Below are 17,297 nucleotides of genomic sequence, written 5' to 3'. Positions count from 1 at the left end.
GATGGGAGGTAGAGATATGAGGGACTCCCTGAAAGCTCGAAGGTCACTATCCTGACATATACTATGAAGAGCAAGAAAGATGCTACCTCAAACAAGAGCAAAACTGAGACTGACACCCGAGGTCTTCCTCCAACCTCCACACCATTGGCATGCTCACACACATCATTAAATAAGAAAACATAACCTCTTCACCCAAAAAAAAAAAAAAAAAGGTCATTGGATTTTCACAGTACCAAAAACCAAAGAGTAAGTATGTTTAAAGGGAACGGTAGAGGTTCTGAGAAAGAAAAGTAGGCAACAAGGACATGAAAACAAAGGCTCACCTATCCTATGGATGTATTCCACTGAGCTGGTGGGGAAATCATAATTGATGACCAGGTTTACGCCTTTAAAGTCAATCCCTCTTGCAAGTAAGGCTGTACAAATAAGAACCCAGATTTTTCCTGCTCTGAAGCTGTGGACTGTGTTATCTCGCTGGAAAGAAGACACATTAAATGCTTTAGTACCAGTCTAGATGCAAATAGGCAGTGCATGAAGTTTGTAGTACAGTAGACTTTCTACCTGCTGCTGTGTTCTTTCTGCATGAATGACGTCCACATTAATACCTTCATATATGAGCTCATGGAAAAGTTCTTTAGCTCTTTCAATAGACTGAACAAAAACAAGAACAGGTGGATTGAAACCCTAGGAGAAAGAAGCAAAAATCAGCACATATAACTTGTAAAAAAGAATACACTCAATCTCATAAAATGTCTTCAGTTCACAAATAACCCATTCAATTTAGTATATTTCCTGGCAAGTTTTATGTCAACCTGATAGAAAACCAAAGTCATCTGGGAAGAGGGGCTCTCAACTGAAGAAAGGCAGTTGATATATTTGTGCTCACCTATAAGAATAAATTCCAAAAAGCAGATCTAGCACTTAAGACTTTTTTGCTTTCTTACCCTGAACCCACATTGTTTTATGTGTATGAGTGTTCTACTTACATGTATGTATGTGACCATGTATGTGCCCGGGGCCCACAGGGGTCAGCAAGGGTGTCAGGTGCCCTGGAACTTGAGCCCAGGTGCTCTGTGAGAGCTCTAAGTGCCCTTAACCACTAAACCAACTCTGCAGCCTTTACATTTTCTAACCAAGGCTTCTACTCAGTACTTATTTTGGGATTAAAAAACCAAAAGCAGACTGAGGGCATCACTCATTCCTCAGTGCCCCAGGTCATCTCTAATGAGCCAGCGGGAGATGAGGGAGTGGAGGACACGTAGACAGGCAGATGTGGACTCAGGGCATCACCAGTGAGGTACAGAAGCCTCACCACTCACTGGATCACTAAGATTGAATCAACACTAAATACAATGCAGGATGATGATAAAACGTGAGTGATCTTTACCAGTCCAGAGTGCACTCCAACATACCTTTTTAACAAGTTCTCTCATGGCCAGAAGTTTTCCAGTCTCAGATCCAACAAAGAGAAGCTCCTGTTCAACAGTTTCAACTGCAGAGTTCCTGAGAAGAAAAACCTATCTTTTATGAATCACATTTTAGCTAAGCACGCTGGTGAGGACCTGCAATCCCAGCACCTGGGAGGGTGACCCAGGGCTCTGTGCGTTTACAACTAGTCTACTGGGACTAGATATAGAAAAGCTTTGTTGTTTAAAAACAAAACAAACAAACAAAAATCCAAACCAGCCAGGGATGGCACAGAGCTTTGGTACAGGCTCTTGCTGTGTAAATGGGTCAGCCTGAGACTAAATCAACTCCCAAGAAGTGTCCTCTGAGCACCATGTGTGCACCTGTGTGACACAGCAACAACTTTCCCAGGTCCGTCCTTCTATACATGGGTTCTGGGACCCACCTCAGCAGCAGGCTTGGTGGGAAGCGCCATCTTGCCAACCCATGCTTTTCCTTGGTCATTTTAAAAAACTGAGGTAGTGTATTTATTTAGCATGAAATGCTTATCTACCTCAAACCCTTTCTAGTGCTGGAGAATGGAACAGAGATCTCCTGCTACATAACTGCTCTATCAATCACTGAATTACACCCCTGGTGCTTAGCAAATTCATTTTTTATGCCAGAATTACTTATCACATGGCTAAGTGATGGCAGTAGGACCAAGCAGTCCTACTTAAACATTCAGAGAAACTAAGTATGGGTGGCCACAGAGCTGATGGCGGATTTTGTGAATGAATGAATGAATGAGTGATGCTGGGATGAATAAGTATGCAAACATGAGGATCTTCATTGTGCAATTCTGAAAAATCCTTAACCTTGACTTTGAAAAACCCATTTCTATCAGTAAAGCTTCCCTCACTTGTTGGTGTCACACTAAAGGACTATTCCATTGAGTCAAAACAGAACAAAGCAAAATCAAAAACAAAAGAAAAAGCCCTAGTCCCCCAAGACAACAAGCGAGTGGGATAATGAGAGAGAACAAGTGTTTACCTTGCTCCAATGGACACGGAAACGACGTTGTCCAGGTTGAGCTTGCACCACTGCTCAACATCGTATGCAAAAGTTGCACTGAACATGGCTCTTCTGACCTTGGGGGATGTGCAGGCCAGGAAAATGGAGGCCAGCTGGTCTCTAAACCCAGTTTTACCATCTTCAAACAGTTTGTCCGATTCATCTACTATCAGCCACTCAACACTAGTGAATAGCAAAACAACCTGTGGTTACAGGACGCTTCACCAAACTGTCAGTATACATGAAAAAAAGTCCAACAATGCCGCCACTTTATCAAATGAGAAAAAATGTACAAGAAAAAGGACCACAAAAACAAGATAAATGTAACTCAGTCACATACTTTAAATCCTCAAAGACAAGCCATATTAGCAGCAATAGAGAATTCCTTCAGGATCCCTTCGCCTTTGCTAAAAGCTGTGAAATGGTCTTGGGGAGCTATGTACTGACTGTTTTTCAAGTGTGGAATTTTCTTCCTGACCAGTGAGTTAACTCCTAGTTTTCTACTAGATAATTCAAACTATTATTCTCAGCATAACAATGACGTAGCTGGCAGACAGTATGCACCAAAGGGGAATAAGAAAAGCAACTGAGAACAAAGTAACTGTGATGGATGATCTGACAGGATCCCAAATCATCAGAGACAAGCCTCTGGACTCCTTTGTGAGGATTATTTAGACCAGGTTAACTGAAGTTAGAAGAGCCGCACTAAAAACCCCACTGTGGTTGGGATTCAGACTGAATAAAAAGGAGAAAGGCAGCCAAGAGGCAAGAGTCATCGTTGTCCTGCTCGCTAACTGTGGACGCAGAAGTGTAGGCCCTCACCTTCCTGCCCAATGCCACAATACACCTTCAAACAGCAGCCCTTCTTCCCTTCCTTCAATTTCTGTTTGTCACAGTAACAAGGAAACAAATAAAATAAGCAAGTGAATGAAAGACATGAGAATGTACCTTGCTAGGTCAATCCCGGGTGGATCCTGCTTCAACAAGTAGATCAGTCGATTTGGAGTAGTCACAAGGATATCTACAGGAAAAACAAGCGCGAGAAATTGCAAAAATAAGATGCATTCCTTAGAGTACAGAATTAAGCATTCAGAATTTCAGTTAATAACCTTAAGTAGGAAGAGAAGAGCTATTAACACAAAAATCAAATTCTTATTAGTAAGCCATACACATTTCCTCTCTACCACAGTGTAAACCCCTCCCTCTATCTCTATCTCTGCTCTCTTTATTACAATCTGAGCAGTTTCCTCAGCCTGAGGCTGAGTCTTGCTGTGTAGTTCAGACTCTCTCAGATCCTCAGGGTCATCTTACCCCTGCCTGAGGGTCAGGTTAGTAAGCCAAGGCTTGCTTTATAGACACTAGACAAGAGCTGCACCACTTTGACTCTCCTTGCAGCCATTTCAACTTCTAAGGGACAACACTGTATTATCCTAAGCCCAGGCTGGCCTTAAAACTTCTCAGGGCACAGTGGTAAGGGACACCTTTAATCCAGCACTTGAGAGGCAGAGGTGGGTGGATCTCTGAGTTCAAGGTCAGCCTGATCTATCCAACAAGTTCCTAGACAGTAGGGACGGCACAGAGAAACCTATCTCAATAAAATAACTAATCAGGGGCTTAGAGATGTGCCTCAGTTGGTATAATATTTGCCTACCATGAACAAAAATCTGGCTTGATTCCTAGCACTACATAACCTGGGTGTGGTGGTGTACATCTGTGATCCCAGCACTTAAGGCTAAGCAAGAGGGTCAGAAGTTCAAGGTCATTTACAACTAAATAGATTTGAAGCCAGTATGAATTACTTGAAGCCCTGACTTACCCTTATTATTTCCAAATCCCTTATATACATTAAGCAGGAGGTTCTTACCAAACTTCTTAGATGACTTAGGTCCAAATTTCTTAGCTGCTATTGCAGCTTTGTGGATCATATGTATCCTGAATCCTGTACCCTCAGATATTTTAATTAATTCTCTGTGAATCTAAAACAAAGAGGTGAGAGAATCAACATTAAGACACTAGGCCTGGGCACACAGCTTCTTTTATTCCTTTGGTGTTCCTATTACCAACCCACAGAGGAAACCTGCAGTGTGCTGCAGGATGGCCTGGAATCCTCAAGATCCTAAACCACTTCCATGAAACAAAAGCAAACTCCTTCCATCTGCTGCAGTTTTCAGAGTGGGATGTCCTACCGCTCGGCGTGTTTTATTTACACACTGGGATAACAGAACTCATCAGTGAGCTTTTACTTTCTCAGAAAATGGGTATTTTCTTTTTCTTTCTTCTTCTTTTTTCAGACAAGATCTCACTCCATAGCCCTGGCCAAGAGCTCACAGAGATTCTCTAGATCCCCTGCCTCTAGAGTGCTGGGACTAAAGGCATGTGCCACACACTCAGCTGTTGGAGACAGTTATGTAACTAAAGCTGAAGTATTTACTGGAGTATTGATCCTCTTCCCTCCATCTCCCTGTGCTGGGATTACAGGTATGAGTCACCACACCCAGCAACCTTTCACTTTTCTAAATGAGCAAAACAAATTTCAATGAATAAATATATCATGGTACCCTCTCAATCTTAAAGATCTGGGAATCTTTACCAAAGAAGCATAATTGTCAAATCACATTTTAGAAAATTGTAGACATTTACAAGAGCAGCCCATATACTGTATTATACAGAGTACACTCTTTTGAGAGCTTTACCAACTTAGCAAGAAAGATATCAAAGCACACACAAATGCATTCTCTCAGAACTCTAAGTCATACCTGGCTTGCAAGTTCTCGGGTTGGGGATATAACCAGGGCTCTAAAGCCTTTATTTGTGGGTTGTTTCAGCTGCATTAAAATGGGAATGCTAAATGCCAGCGTCTTCCCAGATCCAGTAGGAGCAGAAGCCAGAAGTTCCCGACCCTAACAACAGAGCACAGGAAGTACAGGACAAGTTCATCAAGTTTTCAGAGCCTGGTTAGACAACATGAGCAGCCACAAAAACAACAAATAAAACTGAACGAAGTAATCCCAACTCACACCCTACCACTTAAAACCGAATGAATTAAATCCGACTGTTCACACCCGACCCACTTCTCTAACTGCCCCCATCCATTTTTTCCTACCACCCCACCCTCTCCACTGTTGCCCTAACAGTGTTAGTTAGAGCACCACTACCAATGTGCATTTGAATGGTAAACACTGTGGACAGAGAGAATCAGAGCTACTATTTCAAGTTTTCTTTCCCATTAAACTCTGTTACGAAAGCACATAACACAACTGACCATTTACCCCAGTATCTGTACCATTCAATCCCCTTGGGATGAATTTGTTAAATAACACAGTGAGTGGAGGTTAGAATTAAACAGCAGTGACAACCTAGGTGACAAGAATATAACAATCTTCAAAGGGGTCACTGTAATTTTTAAAGCCTTAAGCTGAAATAATGGTAGAAATAACCTAAGAGGAAAATAAATACAAATTCAATAAGTGTGAGTTAATAAAATCACTCAAACATATGAGTATATTCTCATTTCAATACATAAAGCAAAGCAAAGAACTAATATAATGGAGTGAAAAGATAACATATCTTTCCTCTACCTTAATTGAAGGCCAAGTTGATTATTTTGTTAATGGGGAGAGGGAATAAGAGAGGAGGAGGAGGAAGGGAGAAAAGGAGGGGAGGAGAGAGGGGAGGTAGGGAACTTTTTACTGCCCATTTGTTTGTTTTTGAGACAGAGTTTCTCTGTGTAGCCCTGGCTGTCCTGGAATTTACTGTGTAGACTAGGCTGTCCTCAAACTCAGAGATCCTCCTGTTTCTGCCTCCCAAATGCTGGGAGTAAAGGTGTGTGTTACCACTGCATGGTTGTGCCATTGTTAGTTTGTTAATATATTCATATAGCAGAATGCTATTTAGTAGCAGATGTGTTATAAGTTTCAAAAACATTAAGTAAAAGTAGATTAGTGACAATCCTGCCTGAAATCCTAGAAGTAAAAAATAATATGGCAATCAGAATACTGTTCTGTTTTGTTTTTTTTCTGGGTAAGGTAAGGTAAAAAAATGAATGAATGGGTCACAACAGAATTTTCTGGAGTGTACAGAAATGTACAACTCTATTGGAGAACAATTATGTTATGTGGGCTACACACTGTTCAGACTGTGCTTAAAAGTCTGTGTGCTTTATTGTATGTGAATGGTAATAATAAAGAGTATGGGAGGCAGTGGGGAGACTAAGTTAGATTATGCATAAAACTTTAAAAAGCATTTGTATTTCTGATGCAGCTTCTGGGCATTACAAACTCAACTAAGAAAGACAAAACAGTCTCCATGCTCAGAGGGTTTAAATGCTTCATGAAAAAGAATACCCAAGTATCAGCCACAATACAGTGCACACCCAAAGTGCCCACACCCAAGAGGCTAAGGCAGTAGGATCATGGATTCACACACACACACACACACACACACACACACACACACACACACACACACACACACACACGGGGAGGGGTTGAGAGAGAAAGGGGAGTACTAATAAAGGAAATGATGGCATCTACTTGTAATGAGCAGGTTTTATATAGGGATACAAACACTTGAGACAGACCTTCAATCAAATGAAAGACTTAATAGGGGACTAAAGGTGGGAAGGATTTCCAGGAATCAGGAAGAGAATGAAGATACAGGAGAATGGTACAGGAATCCTAGATCTTCACACTCACATGCAGCATAACTGGAATGGCTTGCATCTGAATTGGTGTTGGCACTTGGAAGCCTGCATCTAGAATATTCTGAAGCAATCTAGAACTGATTTTATATTCTTGGTCAAGTTGTTGAAATGTAGCAATTGGGTCAGGAAGATCAGTTCCTTGGACATGTATCTTGTGTTTGTTCCGAAAGAAGTTGATCTATAAATTGAGACAAAGGAGCCAACAAAGAAGTTGATTTATAAATTGAGACAAAGGAGCCAACATGTATACATTCAAACAACAACAATAACAACAATCTCAGATGCTTTCCAACAGCAGTAACAGTCCTGGCATAAGCTATAGCGACACAAGAAGCTTTCTGCTTAAATACAAGCCCACAGTCAACACAGACACTGAGTACATTTCATGGTATTCACAGCCGGAAAACCCTCACAAATGATGGGGCCCACCTGTCTGTGTGCACTGTAATGTGTTTCTGTCATACTTCTTATATAACTTTACAGAAACCTCTAGAAGGCAAGCTCTAAATTATGTTTTCAATCTGGTTCTTAGCAAACAAACACCAGTGCTTTTTAATACTTTAAAAACAAAAACAAGCCCATCAGTCCTTGTATTTCTTAAAACTGAATGCCAAGGGTGCTGTTTAGTGGTTCTGACTGGGCAACTTGTTCATTCTAGTCCACAGACAGCCACATTTTTGGTGTCTGGATCACTGAAGCACAGCACTGCTATCTCCACCAGCCAAGTGGCAAGGGTACAGGAAGCAAAAGATTCATGGTTCTTTCATGTCCTATAGCCTTATCACACATTTCCTTCCTTGAGACCTTTATCCCTCTATAGGTAGAGTGGCTTGGAAGGTAGAGGCAGGAGACTCAAGAGACCCATGTAGGCCACAACAAAAAGAATTCTAACCCTGTAATCCCTCCCGGGGGGTGGGGGAGGGAATGCTTTTAAACCATAAGTTCAACACTGAAGAGAAGGCCACATTTTAGGCTTATCAAAAGGAGTTAAGAAATTGGAATTAAAAAATAATTTATGTATATGAGTGGTTTTGTCTGTCTGTATGTGTGTATGAATGTATTAGCATCACATGTGTGTCTGATGTGTGCAGAGATGCCCTGTAGAGGTCATACAGGGCATCAGATCTCCTGGAACTGGAGTTACAGGTGGTTGTGAGCTGCCTTATGGGTGCTGGGAACTGAACCTGGGTCCTCTGCAAGAGTAGCCATTATTCTTAACCACTGAGCCATCTCACCAGCCGAAGAAACTTGAAAATTTAATTATAGGGACACTATTACTCTTGAAACTTGAGGAGCTCAAGAACTCTTATACACACAAACTATGTATCTATAAACAATGGGAACTAAGCTCTATCTGGTCTTTCTTTAACTGTAGCCAAGCACTCTAGCACTGCACAGATGGCTTCTGTCAGTCTTCACTACAGTAAAACCTAAACAAATATATTTAGTTTTCCATCTCAACAAAATAAATTCACAAACGGGATGTCCAGTGAAGACTCTATGTACATGTTTGGGAGGTGAAGGTATTTTTCCAACCTTTTCCTTTCTGAGATGTTCCAACTTCCCTGAGGTTAATTTCTTCTCTCCATTGGCCTTTTTATCTTGAAGCTTTGCTTCTACAGAGGATGTCCACTGTATAGTACCGTCAAAGTCTTCTTGAGCAGGAACTTCTATATTTTAAAAACCAAAGGTATCAAGCGCAGCAGTGTTAGGTGTGCCAAACTGGCTACACTTCACACTAACCCAGAAAAGGCATTAGCAGATGCTATGGGGTAGGCGATCTGTAATGTGGTACAGACAGAACACCAAGGCTCACTCTCTTCCTTTAGCTGGCTGTGTCAGTTGTGACCATCAAGACAACTGTATGTTTCAAATAAGAGATGGACTGAGAAGTACACAAGCTACAGGGCAGCTTGTGTTTATCAAACATCAAGGTTGTTTATCAAATATCAAGCTAGAAACTACTGTGATAGAGAAAGATTTCATGTGCAATAGCAATGAAATAACTATGTTTAGGGCTGTCCATATCATAGAAACAGCAGTTCTTCCTGTATCTGTACACACTGGCTCAATCAGAAGTACACCTGACTGTCTTAGTGACCAGAGTAGCCAACTTTAATGTTTGTATGGTAGAACAAATATGTGAGAACAACCTAAAAAAATTCCATGAGTAGTGAGCAAAGATCTTCAATGAATATTTTATGTTTTTACAGAGTCTAGTCTGGCCTAAAGTACAGATCTTCCCTCCTCCAACTCCAGAGTGATGAAACTATAGGCAAGTATTACTATGCCCAGGTTTATATTTGATTTTTTTTTAAATGTGTATGGGTGTTTTGTCTGTGTACCATGTGTATGCCAGGTAATCAGGGAAACCAATAGAAGGCATCCCATACTCTGGAACTAGAGTTATAGGCATTGTAACTCTATGCCATGTGGGTGCTATATGCTCAGAAACAGCAGTCAGCGCTTTTAACTGCTAAGCCATCTCTCCAGCTCCTCTGTGGCATTATCAAGACATAATTAAAAAAAAACATAATTTTTAATTTCACTGAGTTATAACTGGCATGTAATGAAACAACATATATTTTAAGGTCTATATTGGATTGGCTGTAGCCCAGCCATAGAGTGCTTACTTAGTTTGTATGTGGTCCTAGGTAGTCCCCAGTACACTGTATGTGTATGATAATATGCCTTGGCAGTCTATCCGCTGCTCTGCTTTCTGTTTGTTTTTAGATGGAAGGCCGCAACAAATAGAGAGAGAGACACTGGCATGGGAACGCAAGGACAAACCAATCAAACAGCAGAGTTCACTGGCATGGGAACACAGGGGCAAACCAATCAAACAGCAGAGTCCACTGGCATGGGAACACAGGGGCAAACCAATCAAACAGCAGAGTCCATTGGCATGGGAACACAAGGACAAACTAATCAAACAGCAGAGTCCAAAGACAGTCTGAAGGAAAGGTGGGAGATAAGTGTACCATAAGTTATAAGCTGGATGGTGGTAGCACACGCCTTTAATCCCAGTGCTTGAGAGGCAGAGGCAGGTGTGAGTTCGAAGCCAGCCTGGTCTAAGGAAGATCTCAACTTTTAAACCCACTATAGGCTATACAGTGAAATACCACTGAAAAACAAACACAAAGCCAGGAAAAAGAATTTAATTCTCTATTCATTCTTTTATCTTATTTATTTATATTTATTTCGTTAGACAGGGTCTCACCCAGAACTTGCTATATAAACAAGGCTAGCCAAGAATTCAGAGATCTGCCTGCCTATGCCTCTCAAGCACTAGGGAGGATTCCAAGCATGTGTCACCATATCCATCCCACTCACTTTTCTCTCTTTTCTCTGACTTCCCTCCTTCCCCTGCCCCTGTTTCTTGGGGACAGGGTATCTCTGTGTATCCCTGGCTGTTCTGGAACTCACTCTGTAGATCAGGCTTCCTCAAACTCACAGACATCTGCCTGCCTCTGCCTTCTGAGTGATGGGATCAAAGGAGTTTGTCACTGCCCAGCTCCATTCATTCTTGATAACAAGTAAACCAGCAGGACTGAGGATTTCAATGTTAGAAAATGAAATGACAGGTAGGAAAACATAAGAGGATCTTTTATTCTGTGCTAGCTTCCATAATATTAGAAGCTTACTAAACTAAGAAGAAATGAATAACCTAGTACAAAAGGAATATAAAATATGAAGAGATTAATTTACAGAGAGAGAAAACTCCCTATATTTCCAGTAGGTATCACAGGGAAGAATTAATTACTTGGGGGGGGGGGCGGGAAGAGGTGAGGGATGGGAAGGAAGGGGAGGGAGGGAAAGACAGACAGAGACAAAGACAGAGACACAGAGACATCTCCTATAGACAGCTTGTGGAGGAGAATCACTGGTGCCTAGCAGTCTAAGGTAATCCTGGTTAACACATACAGCAGAACTAATAAACCCCAGTCACCACTAATCCACAATCATAACATACCAAATTTAAAAATACACATATCATAAGCCTACATACATTTTTACTGAATGGTTATAGTACACATCTATGGATTTCTGATTGTCCAGCATTTGAATCCTGTCTCTAAATTTGTGGCACTTCTTTTCTTAATAGTGGGCAAAGGTTTCATCAACTTCCTTGAAGCTAGGGAAAGGAAAGACTTTTACAACGTAATAGCAGAAATATGGAAGCATAATAAACGTCCTTGCCACAAAATCCAGTCAAACCAGATATGTACTTGCCCTATGAAGTATACAGTGTGTGACAAAGAACAAGACATTCCATTTCTGAGTGATACAATGTTTCTGGTAGATTTACTATATCTAAATCTACTTGCCAACTCTGCAATTCTAAGTATCTGTCGGAGAGATACAGTCATACAAACACGCAAAGTACACTGACATTTTTGTAACACTACAATAGCAAAAGTACGGGAAAAACTAAATGCCAATCATAGATGATCTCCATGTAAAATCAATCTTAAGGGCTGGCAAGATGGCTCAGCAGGCAAAGGTGCTAACCCTCAATTCTGGAAATATGAGACTGATTTCTAGACTGTACATGGTAGGAGAACAGGACTTCTGCAGAATGTCCTCTGACCTTCACATGTGCAACATCATATGAAACCGTAGGCGTGCACACATGCACAATCGCATACATACAAATGGATGAATACAATATGTTTTAAAAATCAATTGTGGAACATAATGGTTAACTATGCATTGTTAAAGAGAGCAAGTCAGTGAATGTTCTATTGATTCTAAATAATTCCAAGATATCTTGTTTTTCTGTTTGGTATTTGTTTTGATTTTTAAAAGGGAAGGCAGTGGCAAACGTATTACCCTAAATTTAAGGCCATCCTGGTCTATATAGCCAGTTCCATTCCAGCCAGGATCATATAATAAGACTGTCTCAATGAAGAGGAGGTGGGAGCAGAGAGGAACGGAAGAAGGTTCATAACAGAATGCAGATAGAGAATTTATATTTCTAAAGTATATATGCATATGAAAATAGTACATCCATCTTTCTTGAAAACACTGAACAGTGTGAATACAGTATCTCAAGAAAAATATAGCAGAACTAGGGGACAGGAAATGAAGTTTAGGAAAGAAATTTACTCACATGTGACTATCATTATAGTAGCAATTAACAGCCAATACCTTGGTATAGTCCAAATGGCATCCACAAAGGGGTATGTGTTGCCTGATTCATCAGCTCGCACTGTTTTAGAACCGGAAAAAAAAATTAACAGGAAGCCAACACTAACCTGAAATCATCTTCTTTCTCTTTTTCTTCTTGGGCTCCTTACTCCTTTCCAACAGGCCCCCTTCTGTTTTCTCCTCATTTTGGAGCTCCTGGTGTATTTGTACTGCTTCACACTCATCTGAGACAGACTTGTTGTTTCCAAAGAAGTCTAGTCCCTTCAGGACCTCCGAAGAACCGGAATCGAATTTTCTTTTTCCTACCTAAAACCCCAAAAGTTTTAAATGAAATTTACTGCCAAAACTGTTCCGGTCAACCGTGATTAGCTGTATGGAGGACACAGGTTCAGTAATTCATCTTTTTAACTTTTTCAAACAAGATTCTGTTGAGCTAAGTAGTGCAAAAAACCCTCTTTGCTCTCCTACTAGTAACAACAGCAGCAATGAATACTTAAATACATTTATTACATGTCAAGGATGTTTATTAGATATTAAATTACTTCATCCTCACACCAACTCATAAGGTAAATAGCAGTGAGACAAAAGAGAAAAAAAAAAAAATCCAGGCATCAGCAAGTAACTTAGCGAAGATCTCAAAAGTATTCACTTAGCAGATCCAGTCCAGCATTTGGTCCCAGAAAACCCTGCTCCAGGGTTCAAATGCAATCACAGCACTGTAGTCAGGATGAAGAAATACAGACATCACCCTCCACAAAGGCTGTTCTTTTACAGTAAGGTTTATGTTTAAGACGTTTCACAAGTGAGTCCCAGCTGACTTCCTTTCATGTTCACTACTTCTTTAAGAAACCCCTGCATTTCAGGATCACACTTTTGGTTGGTTACTTAAAATGCCGTTGGTTAGTGATAAAAACAAAACAAAACAAAACAAAAAACAAAAACCCAAACTTTCCACTACAGTACAGCTATCAGCACAGTAGGTCAAACCTAGGTAGGCTACAGTGAAAGAGTGCTTTCTTAGTTTCTAAGAAGGATTCTCGGAGAGGATTCCAATTTTGTGAGTAAAGTAGGAAGCCAGGAAACCAAAGTGTCTGTGCCAGGCTCAACTGAGTCTATCGGAGCTCAGCAAACAGTCATTCAGAAGCTTGGGGGTAAATCTTAGGTTAAGCTAAATCCCAAAGGAGGGAAATGCTCGGGGGTGATCGGAGCCGGGCCTCGGGGTATCCAGCGCTCCCGCTGCCCAGTTGACAGCGGTCTCATTCTCCGGATCCCGCCCCTTCTCGGTCACTCGGCTCCCCGCGTTCAGAAAGTACCTGGAATCGAGTAGCATCTGCTGAGAATCGCTTCACGTCGAACTTGGCGCCGGCTCCAAGCCGGCGAAACAGGTCGTAGGAATCCATCTTTACCCAGAAGGCTCCGCGGCCCCACAGCGCCTGCGTTTACGACTTTCTCTCTGCGACTGCTTCCGCACAGGCCGTAGGCGGAAGTAGCTCCAGGGGCCGTAGCCTGGTATGACAGGCGTGGAAGACGTTTGAGTTGGGAATTAGTTCACAAAATCGACCCTTCTTGGGCGAGGGAGTGTTCTAGACTTTTAGGGATAGTTTGATGAGCAACACGCCAAGATTCTGCACTTTAGGTTACAGTTTAGAGAAGACGGAGATACTATTAACCTGTTACTGTAACTGAAGAAAATGGAAAAGTGCTGTGAAGCAAATTAAAAGCTGTGATGGACAGAGAAGAGGTAGAGCTATTTTAGTTAGAGTGGTTACGTTCAATCAAATGTTTGAACTGAGAAGGGGCCACTTTCCCAAGACATGGGAACAGCATTCCAGAGAAGAGGAAATCCATTTGAAGAAGAAACGGGTCTGAAACCTTGTTAGAACAGAAGCCAGGATCTGACTGCTCTCCAGTGCCACAGAAAGAAGGAAAGGGAGAAAAGGAGGAAGAGGGAGGGGCGGAGGAAGAAATGAAGAAAGAAAGTCAGAGTAGCTGTAGCTAAGATTACAGGGGCAAACAAATCAGATTTCAAAACTGTAACAAGGGCATGATGAAGTATTTAGATTTTAATGTAAACATGCTGCAAAACCAAAGTTCATGGAAGGAGCAACTATTTTAGTTTATCCCATTTGATTTTTAGACTCATTCTCATCGTGTTTGAACTACTCAAGTTTTTAATTTTTGTATTACCTTTCTTCTGGAGCATAAGTCCACAAACATGAAGATCTATTTTTGCTTTATGATTGTATCCCTGGTTCTGTTTGCTTTCCACGAATGAATTCATGAGAGTGTCATACATGATTATTTGGAGTTATTTGGAGAAGAGATGTAGGACAGATAAGAGTGGAAATGGAGACTAAATGATGTTGCCTTTATCTGGGTTGTTAGGTATGCAAATGTGGATGGATTGGGAATATAGTTTGGAGATAGAGTTTAATGTACCCGATGGAGTTTGGGTAGGGTGAGGGAATGGATTCAAAGGTAGCTAAATACCATGGTTTGGGCTGGGTTGATGATGGCATGCCATTTACTGAACTAAGAAGAAAGGAAGAGCAGCCTTTTGGTGAGAATGAGTCATGGAACTGTTACATTTGTAGACATGAAGATCGCTAGTTGATTAAGCGAAGACATCCAATTGGGTACTTGGACCCAAGAGTCTGAAGCTCAGGACTGAAGGCTGGAGAAACAAAACTGGGAGACACCAACATATGAATAATACAGTGCATAGACTCAAAAGTCAGATATCTATCATTTGTGTAGATATATGACATAGAGAGGAGAGGGAAAAGTTCAGCTCTAGTAAGACTTTCAGACTTGAGTAGAGCAGATATGGAGTGAGCATAAGATGTCATGAAAATCTCTTCCCTGATTCCTTTTTATAGCTTACAGTGGGGACATCTTACTCTTTTAAGTATATTTACTCCCCCCTAAAAATAAGACTTTGAGGATACTGGAAGATGGCTCAACAGGTAGACACCAACCCTGCAAACTTGATGATCTGGCTTTGATCTTGAGAATTCATGCAAAAGAACAGATAAGGCTGTGAAGAAGTTTATAGCATTTAGCTTAGCCAAGACCAAAGTTTATCCAGGTTAATACAGTTGAAGTTCTGATGTCTCCCATCCAGTTATAGCCCCATGGTATTGATGGTTCACTAGAGAGCTAACCTCTCAGCAGCTGGGGAAAGCTCTGTCGGTGGCCTTCCTTACTAGGAAATATTTAGCTTTATACCAATGGCCAGCTCACTTCCCTCCTTCCAGAGAATAGATTTGTCTTGCTCATTGAATTTGTGCTCTATATCCTTTACTTTAAAAGCAGGGACTTGGAACTTGGTCTAAATCTTACAGAGATCCACCTTTGCCTGCCTCCCAAGTGCTGAGATCACAGGCATGCACCACCACACCCAGCCATGTTCCTCTATCTTAGCTTTTTTCCTATCACACTGCACTTATACCTCCACATTGGTCCACAGACTGTGAAATTTCTGAAGCTGAGGCAACGTGTCATGCCTCTAAATACATTTGCTGAGTGTAAAGTCTGTTTCATATTAAGTGGTCAATTTTTAGTCTGTGTGTGTGTGTGTGTGTGTGTGTGTGTGTGTGTGTGAGGGTGTATGAGTGTATGTGTGTTGTGTGTCTCTGTGTGGTATATGTCTGGGTTTTTTGAGGTGTGCACATACATGTGGGTGCACATGTATGTGTGTCCAGAGACAGACATCAGGTGTATCTCCTCAACTGTACTTCACTTTTATATATTTATTAAATTTTATTATATTAACTTCATGTGTAATCATGCATGTGCTACAGCATGCATGGAGGTCACAACACAACTTGCAGGGGTTGGTTCCACCCTGTAGTTAACAGGAATTGATCTCAGGGTTTTAGGCTTGGTGGCAAGTATGTTTATTTTATTTTATTTTATTTTATTTTATTTTATTTTATTTTATTGTTTGAGTGTTTTTGCTAGTATGTATGTATGGGTACCACATTTGCGCCTGGTGCCCCAACCTCAGGAAGAAGGCATTGACTTTCCTGGAACTGGAGTTATAAGTGAGTGGTTTTGAGCCACTATGTGAATCCTGGGAACTGAACCCCAGATCCTTCATAAGACCAGTAAGTGCTCTTAACCACTAAGCCATCTTTCTAGCCCCCACGTTTATTTTTTTCACACAAGGTCTCTTACTGAACCCAAAGCGTTCCCAATTGGCTGGACTTACTAGCCAATGAGCTTCAGGAATCCAACTATACCTAAGCTACCTTCCATACCCCTGGTGCTAGGGCTATGGGCACATGGCACCTTGCTTTATATATTGGTTCCCTGGTTCTGAACAAAAGTCCTCACGCTTGCATGGCTAGTAACTTACCAACTGAGCCATCTCTCTAGCTCTGTAAATCTTACTGAGCTAACGAGATGGGACAAACCACACAAAGATCTCTATGAATTTAGCAGTGAACCTATTTCTATAGCTGGTGCTTTGCATTAATAGATTTTGGCAGACTGAATGAATGAAGTCAAACGGGAGCTGACTTACACCATTGCTTGTCTCGACAATGTCCAACTGACTCATTAAGAGAGCATTTCCTCTTGGGGAAAAAAACAAAACAAGACTATTTCAAAGTATTGTCAATACAAGTGGAGAGGAAATTGAAATCCTGGTTCTGTGTAACTGGAATTTCTCCAAAAACTAGTATGGTGTGATTGTCGGACACACATGGCTTCTCAACCGTAGCCAGTGAGAACACAAAGTCTGTGCAACACCAAGGTGGCAGCTGCTTGGAACAGCTTGTTGTTTTGAACAGAATGACCACTCCATAGCCTGAAGGGGTATCGTGGGATATTTTTCTTCTTATACTCCCTGCTCATCATCTAACAAGGTTCAGCGAGAGCATTGTTTTTATAGCGCCCACCATAGACCATGGCCTAGGGGTGAAGAGATTACTTAGCCCATCTTGGTTCCCCAGGAGTAGAGCCTGCTAGAGTGTAGAGC

The 17,297-nt window shown here is 41.3% G+C and overlaps 1 protein-coding gene across 1 annotated transcript in view; it reads right to left on the bottom strand.

Annotated features, from left to right (window-relative positions):
- The window catches only part of Ddx52 (DExD-box helicase 52), a 20,009-nt gene extending 6,213 nt beyond the window's left edge, over positions 1–13,796 (bottom strand). The window contains exons 1-11 of the mRNA XM_031354712.1: positions 13,627–13,796; positions 12,421–12,619; positions 8,699–8,832; positions 7,155–7,340; positions 5,217–5,360; positions 4,325–4,436; positions 3,409–3,481; positions 2,440–2,643; positions 1,413–1,503; positions 562–684; positions 324–474 (exon numbers count right to left, since the gene is read on the bottom strand). Of these exons, the coding sequence (XP_031210572.1) occupies positions 324–474; positions 562–684; positions 1,413–1,503; positions 2,440–2,643; positions 3,409–3,481; positions 4,325–4,436; positions 5,217–5,360; positions 7,155–7,340; positions 8,699–8,832; positions 12,421–12,619; positions 13,627–13,713 (1,504 nt within the window). The 5' untranslated portion in view covers positions 13,714–13,796. The remainder of the gene's footprint in view (positions 1–323; positions 475–561; positions 685–1,412; positions 1,504–2,439; positions 2,644–3,408; positions 3,482–4,324; positions 4,437–5,216; positions 5,361–7,154; positions 7,341–8,698; positions 8,833–12,420; positions 12,620–13,626) is intronic.
- Positions 13,797–17,297: the final 3,501 nt, after the last annotated feature.

Source organism: Mastomys coucha, unplaced genomic scaffold, assembly GCF_008632895.1.
Source record: "Mastomys coucha isolate ucsf_1 unplaced genomic scaffold, UCSF_Mcou_1 pScaffold5, whole genome shotgun sequence".
Classification (NCBI taxonomy): domain Eukaryota; kingdom Metazoa; phylum Chordata; class Mammalia; order Rodentia; family Muridae; genus Mastomys; species Mastomys coucha.
Note: the sequence above shows the minus strand (reverse complement) of the source record. Positions and strands in the feature narration are given on the sequence as shown.